Raw genomic sequence first — 12,603 nt, 5'->3', positions numbered from 1 at the left:
AAGTATTTATTCATTCAATTATTCATGCAGTTTATTTTGGCTATAAAATACCTTGAAAAGGTCTTAAAAAAGCATTAAATGTAAGTCTGATACCTGTAGACACACTGTTACAGAGCCAGGCAGAGGTTCTCAATCTCCTTTGACATAATTTGACACAGCCTGTTTTTTTTATACTTCTATAGAAAAATGCATTAGAAGATATTAAACATGTATTAAAACTTTCTGCATCATCTTAACACAGAGAACTCACAGCAAGTAACACTGTCCTTAAACAAAAAATATCAAAGGCAAATCAAGAGAAACTAGAAAATACATTTCCTGCAGAAAATATGTGTGGATGCTGAACGCTGAAATTCAAAACCATGGCTGAAAATGCAGAAAGTTGCCAGAAACATCTGAAAATCCTTACAGAGCATAACGTTTTGGCATTTGAGTGGTTTCTCTAGCTGAAGGTATACAGTCATTTTAGTCGTAGCAGTAATTGTGGCAATGGTAGTGGCTGATTTAAAGTACATTTCAGAACATACACACATATTGAGAAGTGTGAATTGAAGTGAAGTTAATGCACACACAGGCTCAATAAAGCGTAGATTCTGATTCTTTTAAATAATATTCAGTTCATGAGGTTAGAATGTAAACTATGAACTGTTTTAAATTTAAAAATTAAGATATTTAGTGAACGATGAAGCCTTTTGTAAAAAAAAAAACAAAACAAAAAAAAATAGATATTTTCAACTACACAATTTGGAAGCTTTTTACCAAGTTCACGCAGTTGCTGAAGGCCCTCTGGTCTAAATAGTTTATTGAATTAAAACAAGACTACGACAAAATAAAAATGACAACATTTTGAGCCGTTTGTGCCACCACATAGTGACAAAACAATAAGATCAGTGATTGGTGAAATGGACATCCAAGTAATTTACTGTCCACTAGAAAACAAGCACTCCAGTATTTGGTGGTAAAAAAAAAACAGCCCTCAGGTTTAGGGGGTGACAGACAAATACTGTAGTTATTGTGGTCTATTAAAGGATAGAGTTGCTGCTTATAGGTCTCACTTGGGGCTGGCATTATATTACATTATATACATGCAGTATTACTAAGTAATAAACTGCTGTGAAGGGGTCAGCAACAAAATGTATTTTAGCCACCTAAAAAAAATCAATATCACTTTAAGTGTATGCTGTATTGAGAGTATTTTCACCTCTTTACCTTGATGTTAGACAGTGATAATAAAGCCATTCTATCTCTCTACATAAATCAGACTCCATTGAGAAAAACAGTAATTTAACATTGCTGATAATAGGAGCTGCTGGTCTACTGCTACCTTGTTAAGCTGTTGTGTGTGTGTTATTGTGGGACTTAAGTCTTTAAAAGGGTTTATTCAGCTTCACCAAAGTCACACAATAACACAAACTAACTATGTGATCGAAGCAGCAATAGACCGGCTGCTTTTGTGTTCAACAAGGTAAAATCACTGTTTTTCTCAATATGGAGTCTGGTGGCTTTGATAAAAGCATAAAAGCCGTTCACAGCTCTCCCAACAAAACACGCTGTCTGATGGAACAGTAGTGATATATATATTAAAAAAAACAAACACCTAAACTGATTTTTTTTTTTTTTTAGGTGGTTAAAAATGTTTTGTTACCGACCCCTCCGCAGCAGTATGTTGCTTAGCTTCTGTTGTACTCAAGCCTGCTTCCCTAAACTGGGGCTGTGCTGACTTACATCTACTGCATGTGTGTACTATATTGTCTATGTATCAGTACCCCATATAACCACACTTATAAAAACTGAACTATCCCTGTAATGGATAGTGACAAGGCAAAAATAAGCAAGAATGGAAAGGGAAGGGTTTAAGAAGTGCTGGATTATTTACATGATACATATTTGTATTATTAACATGATATAGATGTTTTATTTTTAAATATCACACTTGTCGTCAATACAGGTATATCACGACACCCCTACACTTCAGTCTTTACATGCTTATTTGCACATTATTTGTGTTTTGAACTAATAATCACAATGCACAGTTTGGTTTAGTGCCATGTGGACATGTTACAATGAGCAGGGCCCCAGGACAAAACCCTGCGTGGTGCCCCCAAAAGTCTTAAGCTGGCCCCGTGTAGTTTATGAATGTGTTTCAGTGTTTGCGATTACATCACTGCACGGGTTGAATATGTCTAACCAATAAGAAGGTCTCCACACCAGACATTTTTTCACAGCATGAAATGTTTTATTAACTCAAATCCCACTGTTAAAAGTATTCATCATATGTAAAACAATGTGATGGGGCACAGGATGAACACAAAGGAGCTGCATCAGTGAACCTCCAAACACATCAGTCTGCCTTCAACGTACGTGTGTAACTGGCGAACGTGATAACGACATCAGAGGTTAATGAAATACTGACACTTTAGCTGAATACTAAACAGTGATCATCTATTAAAAACCCGACCTTGACCGCAACGATCACATCATACTCTTACAGCTTATATAATCGGGACTTTGACAAACTTTTTCTCTCACTGTGGAGAAAGTTACACAGTGATTACAAAGGTGTGCAGTGCAACAGGAGAGCAAGGAAACCTTGAACTTGATAAAGTGGTTAGAAGTGAATTTGGTGAAGGGTTCTTTTAAATTACATTCTAGTCTTGAAGGAAGCGTGACGTCGTCTTAATGCAATGTCAGCTCTTCAGGAAAAAAGCCAGATATTAATTAGTGAAGCAGACGATAAAAAGAAAAAGAAGCACAGGTAGTTATCTCACCCTGCCTCCTTTATGGGACGTGACTACAACCTGGGACGTCTTAGCTGCTTCCAAAGTGGGCCCGCACTTTATAAACTCCACTCTGCAGCAGAATAGATACAAACTGTCCCCTCACTGTAACATGTAACAACAGACAATCTGGACTAAAGATCTAGATGCTTCTCTTGTACTGACGTTCAAAATGGTGCACACGTAACCATTTCTTTTCCTTTGGCCAAGCAATAAGATTCACACGTAATCCATTCATCAGAGGGGTCATGTGACCACGCAGTGTCACAAAGAACTGTCCACAGAGTCTATCTGTTGTAGAACTGTGAGGTGACCCAGGCCAGTCCCCACTTCAGGTTGGTGAGCATGAACTTGAGCGCCTTGGTCCACTGCTCCTCAGAGTTGAACTGGGTTTTGATGGAGTAGGAGCCGCCGCTGCCGCCCGTGTCCTCGATCTTTCCCTTCTCCACGTCCATCCTGAGACAAGACATACAACACCAGGTAAGCACCTGTACTGGTGTAAATGTAACAGCATGGTATCATGATAGTAGGCACATTAATGTAGATCTAAACAATTCTCAATCAGTACCTCTGTGTCCTAACCAGTGTTGGAATGTAACTAAGCACATTTACTATGTGCTGTGCTTAAAGGTCCCGGTCTTTAGTTTGTCATGACCTGAAAATAAGAACTGTCATGTTTTCATTAGCTTAAAATGAGCTGTTTATATCTGCGTGGGGAGCAGGTTCTCGACCACCATGTGTCTACAGTAGCCCAGAATGGACAAACCAGCACTGGCAACACTGGCTCTAGATAGGGCCATTCAAGCTTCCTTCAGTGTTTTACTTTTACTTGTAAGAGAGTATTTCTTTACGTAAAGGTACACTATACAGGATAGTCAGTTACCGTTTGTAAACACGCTCACCGGCGACAGTGCAAGTAGAATCCAACCTCAAATTCACTCGTATGGCGTTTTGCCTTGCTATATTTGCTTTTTTCCTGCGCTGTCTCTTGGTGACCTACTGCTTACAGCACCTGGGGCTATATTCACAAAGCTTCCTAGTGCTAAGAGTTGCTCCTAGTGATGAAATTCTAAGAAAATTCTCTTTCTTAGAATTTCTCTTCAAAGTTAAGACCAGTCTGTAAAGATGAAAGTTATTCACAGAGCATCTCAGACCTTAAAAGAGCTCCTAAGATGAAAAACTGTCAGGAGAAGAGAGGAGGACTTTAAAGAGGTTTAAGAGTTTCTTAATCAGAGGAGAAAATGGTGGAAACACAAAGAGGTTGGAGAAATGTTCTCCAAATGCCGGATGACAGTGAGTAAATGAAATGCTACAGATCAGATTGTGCATGGATAATATGTGTGGTCGAACTCATTAGGCATACACAAACATTTCCCATCTAACACAATTACACTATATGTGAATGAATGACCACAACACTTAAATATTTGGATTACTGGAAAAATCCAACAGTGCAGCAGCGATGACTGTCTAAACCTGATCACACTAACAATGACAACACTTTCACAGTCAGCAGTCCATTTCATTTCCACTGGGTGTCCACACCTTACAGGCTCACTAAGGGGCGTATCAGTGACTATGTTTACATGCACACTATATTCCGATTAAGGTCAATATTCTGGTTAGGGTAATATTCAGAATAAGGTGTTTATATGCGCTGCAGCAACTGGAATATTCCGTTTACATGTTAATTGACATATTCCCGTGTTTCGGCGTATTCCAGAAAAGACCCCGGGCTACTGGCCTACCAGAAACGCTCTTATTTAATGCAACACTAACTGAATGGGCCTTTCCTTCCAGCTTATGCCGTTCACGCCAGCCAGGGCCCCCGGAGTCTGTGGATAGAGGTACGAAGCCAGTTCTGCTGTTCTCCCTGCTTGCCATAACCATAACAACACCAACAACCCAGGATTCCTTGCATATCGAGCATTCGCAGACATAACTGAATACTCCGGTATGGGGCATTTTCCGATTAAGGTATATACATGTCACAATATTCTGGTTAAAACAGGCATATGCCAGGGGTCTTATTCGGAATATTCTCCAACCGGAATATGACCTTAATCAGGTTATGCACGTGTTTACATGATTCATGTGCAACCGGAATATTGAGGATATTCTGAATAATACAGGAATATGGTGTGCATGTAAACGTAGTCAGTGACAACCAATCACACCTGTTAAAAGCAAGCATCACACGTAGCAACAGAGTCGACCACACCTCCTCACTAAGGTAAAAGTTTCTGTCCCCTCCTTGCTTAGAGTAGCTCTGAGAACTTTCCTAAATCACTTCCAAGCTAGGACTCCTTACTAAAAGTCTATTAGCTCATTTGGGAGCTCTCTGAGAGGATTCGTGATTTTGGCCCCTGGTCACTATCTTTCTATAAAGCTCCGACGTCATCTGAGCATTCTGCGGGTACACGACCTTAAACATTTAGAACACAGAAAAATACACAGCCACATACTTGTAGTAAGTGACGATTGAGAAGAATTACTTCTGTATGAGTCTGTACATTGTTTTTAGGAACATCCTACATAGTGTGTGTCTAAAAACTGCTTTTACATTTAATATTTTAAAGATATACTATGGGACAAACAATGTGTAGACTCTACAGTGTAATGTTAGTACTTTTATGTAAGTAAAGGATCTAGAGACTTCCTCCATCACGGCTGATAACCATATTACTGTATCAATGCCTGTGGTATATACTGTGTTACAGGGTTTAACCAAAGGCCATACAGTGGTATCTGCATAGTTGAATGAACAGAATTGTGTCATTCAAAAACATAACAATAACTTCAGTTTGACAGATTTTGAATTTGTGATGTTTTCACGCCACCACGGTCACGAGTTCAGTCTCTGTTATTCAGTCTGTTACAAAATGGATTTGATGGTGTGATGCAGGTGAAGCACCAGTCCAGTACAGAGTAAGTGTGGTGTAGTTTCTAAAGTAAACTAAGTAAAGAGTGAGGTATGACTTTAAGATGTGACTGTTGGTACTGTGAGCTTTATAGAGCCAGTTACACAACTAAGTACATTGGTAAATGTTGTACTGGAGGCCATGCTTTAAAAAATTCAGAGGGCTATATAGCCAAAGTTTTCCCAAATGCTCTCCTCTTATTTGCCTCAGCAGCATAATCAAAGCAGACAATTCTCCAGCCCCTTTAGAATAAATCCAAGTAATGGTTTAGAATTTGCTTTCAAACTTCATAAATATTTACAGCTTCATCTGAAAAGGCTGCGACGATGCCCTAGTTTGTGAGCACGAAGAGAAATGTGCACATCGAGCTGGTGTGCAGGTATCTGACCTGTAGGGAAGGCAGAAGCCAGTGTCTCCTTTTTCCACCTCCTCTTTGAACTGCTGGACGCAATCCAGGAAGGCCACCATGGCATGGTCGAATTTATTGTCCCAGAAGAACCTCAGGCCACCTGAGCAGTACAGAGGAAGTTCCTGGACAAACACAAGACAGAACGAAAGGGCAGGATAAGAGCCTGGAGGGGTGTTTAAATAGTGATGGGAGAGCTGGGCTTGTTAATACTGTATGTATTACCTTGGACTTGTCTGTCAGTGACTCTAAGTAGGAGTGGTTTCCATACGGGACCAGACGGTATCTGAGGAAAGAAGTGTTGTTTGAGCTTGTTTTTGCGCTGACTTGCAAAATATTTGTAATAAATCTCAACAGAGTGCTGCAGGGATGATGTTTGTTTGTAGGCAGATGTGGAAGTCAGTGTCGCCCGTGATCCCTCGACAAAAAGGAGATGGGATTTTTTGATGCATTTTGGATTGTTGCAGAAAATAAGCTCTGTGGCAAACACAATGTTTATGATACTTGAAGTGTAAATGAGCAGCATGTCACAAAGCCTGTACAATCATGTTTTCATCATCTCAGAAATATTTCAAGAATACGATCCATTTTAACTTTTAAAGACACTGAGACAATTCTACACGCCTTCATCTCTTCAACAGCCTCTTTTCTTGCCTGAATCAAACATCTATTAATCGACTCAGACTGTTCAGACCTCAGCTGCCAAGAGACGTGATCACATCGCTCCAGTTTCAGCCTCTTCACACTGGCTCCCAGTATGTTTTAGAATAGATTTTAAGATTTAACTGATTACTTTTAAGGCTCTTCCTGGTCTCTCTCCCAGCTATGTTTCCGACCTCTTCGTGCCGTACACGCCAGGACGTACTTTGAGGTCCTCTGGCAGAGGTCTTTTGTCTGTTCCAGAGGTCTGCCTGAAAACTAAAGGGGACAGAGTGTTTGCTGTCAGGGCCCCGAGGCTCTGGAACAGTCTGCCCGAGGAAATCAGGTCGGCCGAGTCAGTGATCTCTTTTAAGTCCCTTCTTAAAACATACTTTTATCAGAGAGCCTTTTCTGATTTAACTTGAGTTTTAAGTTCATTTAGACTGTCTTTTTTACCTTAGTTTTTATACCCTAAAGTGTTTTTATTGGCTCCTTTAAAAGTTGTCATTTTCATGTGTTCCGATTTAATTTTTGACATGTAAAGCACTTTGTAACTTTGAAAAGCACTTTACAAATAAAATAAAGACACAAAAGAAATGCAATCGCCAGAAGCTATATAGCACCTTTAAAAACAGAGTTAAGAATGTGCTTTGATAAACAAAACAAAAGCAGAAACAGGATACTCAGAGTGCAATATAACAACAGAAAGCCAAACAGTCCTACCAAACATAACCGAGACCAAATTAAAGTGAAGTTAAGATAAAGTTAAAACGAGAAGACAAAAAAACAGAAGCTGCAAAATGTCAATATAAATAAATAAATACATATAAAAACAATAAAACAAATAAAAAGACGAAATAAAAAAGATGGCATCATATAAAAGCAGGTCTATGAAGGGGAGTTTTAAGATGTGATTTAGAAGAAGTTGCTGATTGTGCAAACCTGATCTCAGGCAGGTCACTCAATAGCAGAGGGGCCCTGATGTCAAAAGTGGTAACCTTTAAATTTAAATATCGACTCTGGAGCAGGAGAGAAGCCAGGATTGTGATGATGTTATGTTGTCTGTTAAAACCAGTAAGAGGCCAAGCTGCTTGATTCTGAAGTAGTTGGAGGTGAGAGTTGTTAGCAACCGCCTTTTTAAAGACACATAAAAGCTTCAAAATTCATGAGTGGCGTATTTACTGATGTATTTTATGCTGTAGAACAACACTTGTCCTTAAGCTCTTAAGACCTTATTTCAGGCCTCTGACCAAAAACCCATTCAAAAAACCCACTGGCTTCAAGACGTGGGAACCAGGAGTGCTGCAATACAAAATAATATCTGCGTTTTATGAATCATCCCTTCAGCACTCTGTTGTGAGGTAACATAAAACAAACAACAACATGTACCTCTGGAAGCGCAGCCCCATTTTGTTGGCGAGAGCGTGCAGCAGCAGCACCGTCTGCCCCCAGGCTGCGTTGATCTCATTCCACTCCACCGGGACGCTGGGGAGTCGACCCAGACGGAAGTTGTTGATGGTACCGAACTGGCCGCTGTGCCTGTACAAGAACAGAGTCGATGGGCATTGATTTGTTTCTGTCCCAGAGGCTTGTATTAAATATTTGCTAAGTCACGGTTGATTGGTCAACAGAAAAACAAATTATTTATCCTTGGAATACACAACGTTAGTGAGTGTGTGTGTGTGTGTGTACCAGATGTGAAAGGTTGCATTGAAGACGTTGGTCTTCTTCAGTCGATCGAGCTGAATCTGGCAGTAGCGCATCTGATTGTCGACACTCTTAAGCTCATCATCCAGCTCCAGCTGCTGCCGTTTAAACTCGCTGTACTCCTTCTGGTACCTTTTGACACAAAGCAGTGGAAAAAGATGGAGCTGTTAGCTGCTGTCTCATTTAGCACGTAGCACCGTCACCTGTTTACACCACCTGTCCTTGTGTGACTCACTGTAGCTCCTCTGTGTCCAGCTGCTGAGAGTGGACCCTGCTCTGCGTCAGGTCCTGGGCCACAGCAGCCCTCTGCTCCTCCACTGCCTCCAGCTCCTGGACCAGAGCCTCCTCCTCCTCCTTCAGCTGGTGCAGCTCTGCCAGCAGAGTCTCCTCTTCCTCCACCTGCAGGTGTGACAGCAGCTCCAGACACTGCCTGAAGACACATTCACACACAGCACGTTATTACACATACAGCTCACAAACATTTGTAATCAGCTGGTTCTTTGTTGTGCAGCGGCTCACTTATAATTCTGGCACTCGTTCTCTGTGATGTTGAGCTGCGTGTCCAGGTGGTCCAGCAGGGTGTCGGTACATTCCTCACACAGCGGGTGGTCCACGTCAGTCTGACCCGACATGATGTCAAACAGGTCACTAGTCACCTGTGTGTGATAGGATCAGAATCAGCCTACTTGCCAAAATAACGTGATCAGAATAAATTCACTAAACAGAATTTACATTTCCAGCTGTGTGACAGTAGACTTTACCTTCAGCCTGCGACTGAGATTCTCCATGGTGCCACCATCCGATGCTTCTCCGATCAGTGTGAAGCTGTTGGCGCTCTCTGTGGACATCATCCTGCAGGGGGAGATTTAGCAGTTCAGTCAGCTTTGTGGGACATGGTGCATTTGCAATCCATCCATAGCCCATTTGACAGAGGAACATGTAACTAAGAGATAATTAACAGATATAAATTGATATGAATTTTCCATTTCCTGAATGAAAAGACTTGAGCGCTCACCGTGCAGGAGGGATGTACTTTCTTGACACTCCATCTTGCTTGTTTTCTGCAAAGGTCTCCTGGAACGAAAATGTAATTCTAAGACTCAAACATGTTTACATTCATTCATTTACATACATGCTTTGTCTTACATCTTCTAAAAGGTTTGATTTTTCCAAAACAGAATCACAAAGTTATCCCATCACATCAGTTTACTGTATATAGGTGAAGTACATACAGAAACAAGGTTATTATAGTTAACTAAAACTAAACTATAATCTAAAACTAGGTATGACAAAAACACTTAAATTAACTCAAATAAAAAATAAAAACTAGACGCTGGACTAATGAACTTGCCTCTGACTGCACACCAGAAAAAAAAAAGTAATATAAGGAAGACACCTTCAACCTTTCAAAGAATTTGGTGTCTCTTTATTCTGCCTGGTTTGGATTAAACCAACCACAGGGATGAGACTCTTCTGGGACCAACCTTAACTTAAACTTTTATATTTCTTTTGTTATATAGTCATATTCATATAAATGCCAAAAAGGGAGAACCACATCTTCTCTTACTTTTCCAACTTTGATAATTTCTTATCCATTCATGAATTTATTAGTATATGTTTGCATGTCAAAATGTCCTTAGGTTTAGTTTTAGTACATCCACTCTGCTCTGTATATATTTATACATTATCTTTAATTTAATTTATTTTGTTTATATTTGTGTGTGTGTGTGTGTGTGTGTGTGTGTTTTGTTCTTTTTTTCCAGTTTTTAGTTTTTGCTTCTTTTCTTGTGTTTTTGGATAAGTATCTTTGTCCTCTTACTTTTTCTTTTTAAAATAATATTTTCAAATGCACGAATGGAAACCTGACAATTTTTTAACTGCTCCTGCACTGTAATTTGAGCATCTGTTAATAAAAAAATCTTTGCAAAAATAAAAGAAAAAATAATTTAAAAAAAATATATACTTCAGCAAAAAAATGGTCAAATGTGTCGACAGAAGCACGAGGAGGCACTGGTGTATACTGGTGCTGTGTTTGTATTGTAACACCTAATTATAATAATAATAATAATACAAATACTGTAAGTAATAAAACTTAACTAAAACTAAATATTTTTACCAATAAGAACTAACCTGAAATGAGCTGACTCACTCTGGAGACTAACTGAATCTAAATTGAACTGAAAACAATATTTAAAAACCAAATAAAAATAAAAACTAATGGAAAATACGTAAGGGATAATGTATAATGAGCCGGTGAATACTGGGAAAATAACTCCCGACAGGGGAATAGAACGCGTCGGGGTTTCATTCCCCTGAAGGGAGTTATTTTCCCAGTATTCACCGGCTCATTATACATTATCCCGCTTATTACACGGCTAATTATCAGTTAAATAAATAATGTTGTCTGCCTCTGCGAAGTGCATTAAAACCGACCGGATTCCACAACTTTTGGTGAAAGTTTTGTACTCACCCAGGCTTAGTGGACTGAACCGAGGCATAAAACTCGCGTAAAATGTCATTAAGCATGACTGCCGAGTGTGTATTCAATTCCGGGTTCTTTTGTTTTTGGCAGAGAAAGTCCGTAGGTATTCTTTTTCTTCAGCGGCATCCGTTAAAATCAGCCACTTCTGTTTGTTTTTTCCCTCGGAAGTTGTTTGACAGCTGCAGTGTTGCAGGGCAGCATCCCTAGCAACGCTGGGCTACATAGCAACTGTGTGTAATGACCGTTGCTACTAGCAGCGGTCATTACACAGTAATATCAGACCGCAGAATGCCGCTACTGACCAATCAGAATACAGAATTTAATAGAGCCGTGTAATAAACTCTGGTGTTTACCTTTTGAGCTAATTAATTTAAAATAAGCAGTAACACAGAATTTTATTAAATATGCTTTTGCTAACTAGCTAAATAATCCAGTATTACCAGCTCATAACACTTCATAAATCATTCTCAAGTTTTGATTGCAGTCACTAATGAAGTTGTCATAATGTCCTACGTGTAAGCATGACATAGGCAGAAATATTAGCTCCCCTGACACTAGTTTGATCTCATCAGTTTATTATCTTGACTAGAGGTGAAACAGTTTTAGCACATAACTTTCATTTGATCATAGAGAGTGGATACAGAGGCTACACTGAACACGAATTCCAGTCATTTGCAGTCACATTCAGTGTAATCTTGTGCCCTATGTGTCCTGACAGTCTACTGAAGGTGAGGAAGAGTTTGTAGACAATTCAGAGTCATATATACACAGTGTATCCTGTTGTACCTACCTCTGGTGCTGTCTCCCCATCAGTGCTGTCAGCCTGTTTGCTGGGGGTCACTGTGACCAACGGAGCTGAGGTGGACACAGAGATACATGACTGATGGAGCAGTTTGAACACCACCACACCACATCTCCTAAACGTTACGTACATTTAACAGTACCTATGACTGTCTCTTAGGGATATACATACCGATAAGTTCATGTATTGTGACCCGATCGAGCACATTGAAGGATGTGTCCAGTTTGAGGGGCTGACAACACCGCTGACACACGAAGCTGACCTGCATGGTTGTGCTCGACGACTTGGAGCCCTCCATCGTTAGCTACAGGAAGATGTGACAGAAAATAAGTGCACTCTGTAAATAACCAAAGTATCTCCAACGTCTGAAAGTTAACGTTAGAAACTGTAGCTTGCTAGCTAGTTAGCTGTTTGGCTAAACTGCGAGACAGCTGGTTAGCTGACATTAGCTTCGCAGCTAGCTTATATGTAACATACATCAGTGGTGTAAGTTATAAACATAAAATGGACTCACCGCCGCCTGTAGAGAATAACTAGTGCATAATAATCCAGATTGGAGCGCGCTGAAAAGTAGAAATCACTTCTAATGTACTTAGCGTGACGGTTGCATTTTGCACCTCGGGACTTCTCGTTCCACTTCCTTATTGTTGTTTACAGCGGATGTGACGTCAGTGTGAAAGTCATGAGGAAGAAACACCTCAGGGGAAGCAGCTGGTGCACAGTTTATATAAAGACTTTAATGTAATTTTTACTATGGTTACCAGACAGGTATTTTGAGATTTTTTATACCAGGTGTAACTTCATACAAAAAATAAATAATAAAAAGAAATAATAATAGTATAGTAAGTATAATAATTTATACATCTATC

The 12,603-nt window shown here is 39.8% G+C and overlaps 1 protein-coding gene across 1 annotated transcript; it reads right to left on the bottom strand.

Annotated features, from left to right (window-relative positions):
* Window positions 1-2,214: 2,214 nt before the first annotated feature.
* On the bottom strand, window positions 2,215-12,397 carry becn1 (beclin 1, autophagy related). The gene is made up of 12 exons (XM_050060570.1): window positions 12,249-12,397; window positions 11,906-12,038; window positions 11,723-11,787; window positions 9,466-9,524; window positions 9,212-9,302; window positions 8,970-9,106; window positions 8,686-8,880; window positions 8,436-8,582; window positions 8,133-8,282; window positions 6,330-6,390; window positions 6,087-6,229; window positions 2,215-3,233 (listed from the first exon to the last, which is right to left on the bottom strand). The coding sequence occupies exons 2-12, from the start codon at window positions 12,030-12,032 to the stop codon at window positions 3,065-3,067; spliced, it is 1,344 nt and encodes a 447-aa protein (XP_049916527.1). The 5' UTR covers window positions 12,033-12,038; window positions 12,249-12,397; the 3' UTR covers window positions 2,215-3,064.
* Between the last annotated feature and the right edge of the window lie 206 nt (window positions 12,398-12,603).

This window comes from Epinephelus moara, chromosome 13 (assembly GCF_006386435.1).
Source record: "Epinephelus moara isolate mb chromosome 13, YSFRI_EMoa_1.0, whole genome shotgun sequence".
In the NCBI taxonomy this organism is placed as follows: Eukaryota; Metazoa; Chordata; class Actinopteri; order Perciformes; family Serranidae; genus Epinephelus; species Epinephelus moara.
Note: the sequence above shows the minus strand (reverse complement) of the source record. Positions and strands in the feature narration are given on the sequence as shown.

Bases quoted from the DNA above. Each gene is read 5' to 3' on its own strand.
- becn1 (XM_050060570.1), bottom strand. From the start codon at position 12,032: ATGGAGGGCTCCAAGTCGTCGAGCACAACCATGCAGGTCAGCTTCGTG. The intron at 9,303-9,465 runs GTGAGCGCTCAA...CTCCCCCTGCAG, and splicing joins AAGTACATCCCTCCTGCACG to GATGATGTCCACAGAGAGCG. The intron at 3,234-6,086 runs GTCAGATACCTG...GTCTTGTCTCAG, and splicing joins GGCTTCTGCCTTCCCTACAG to GATGGACGTGGAGAAGGGAA.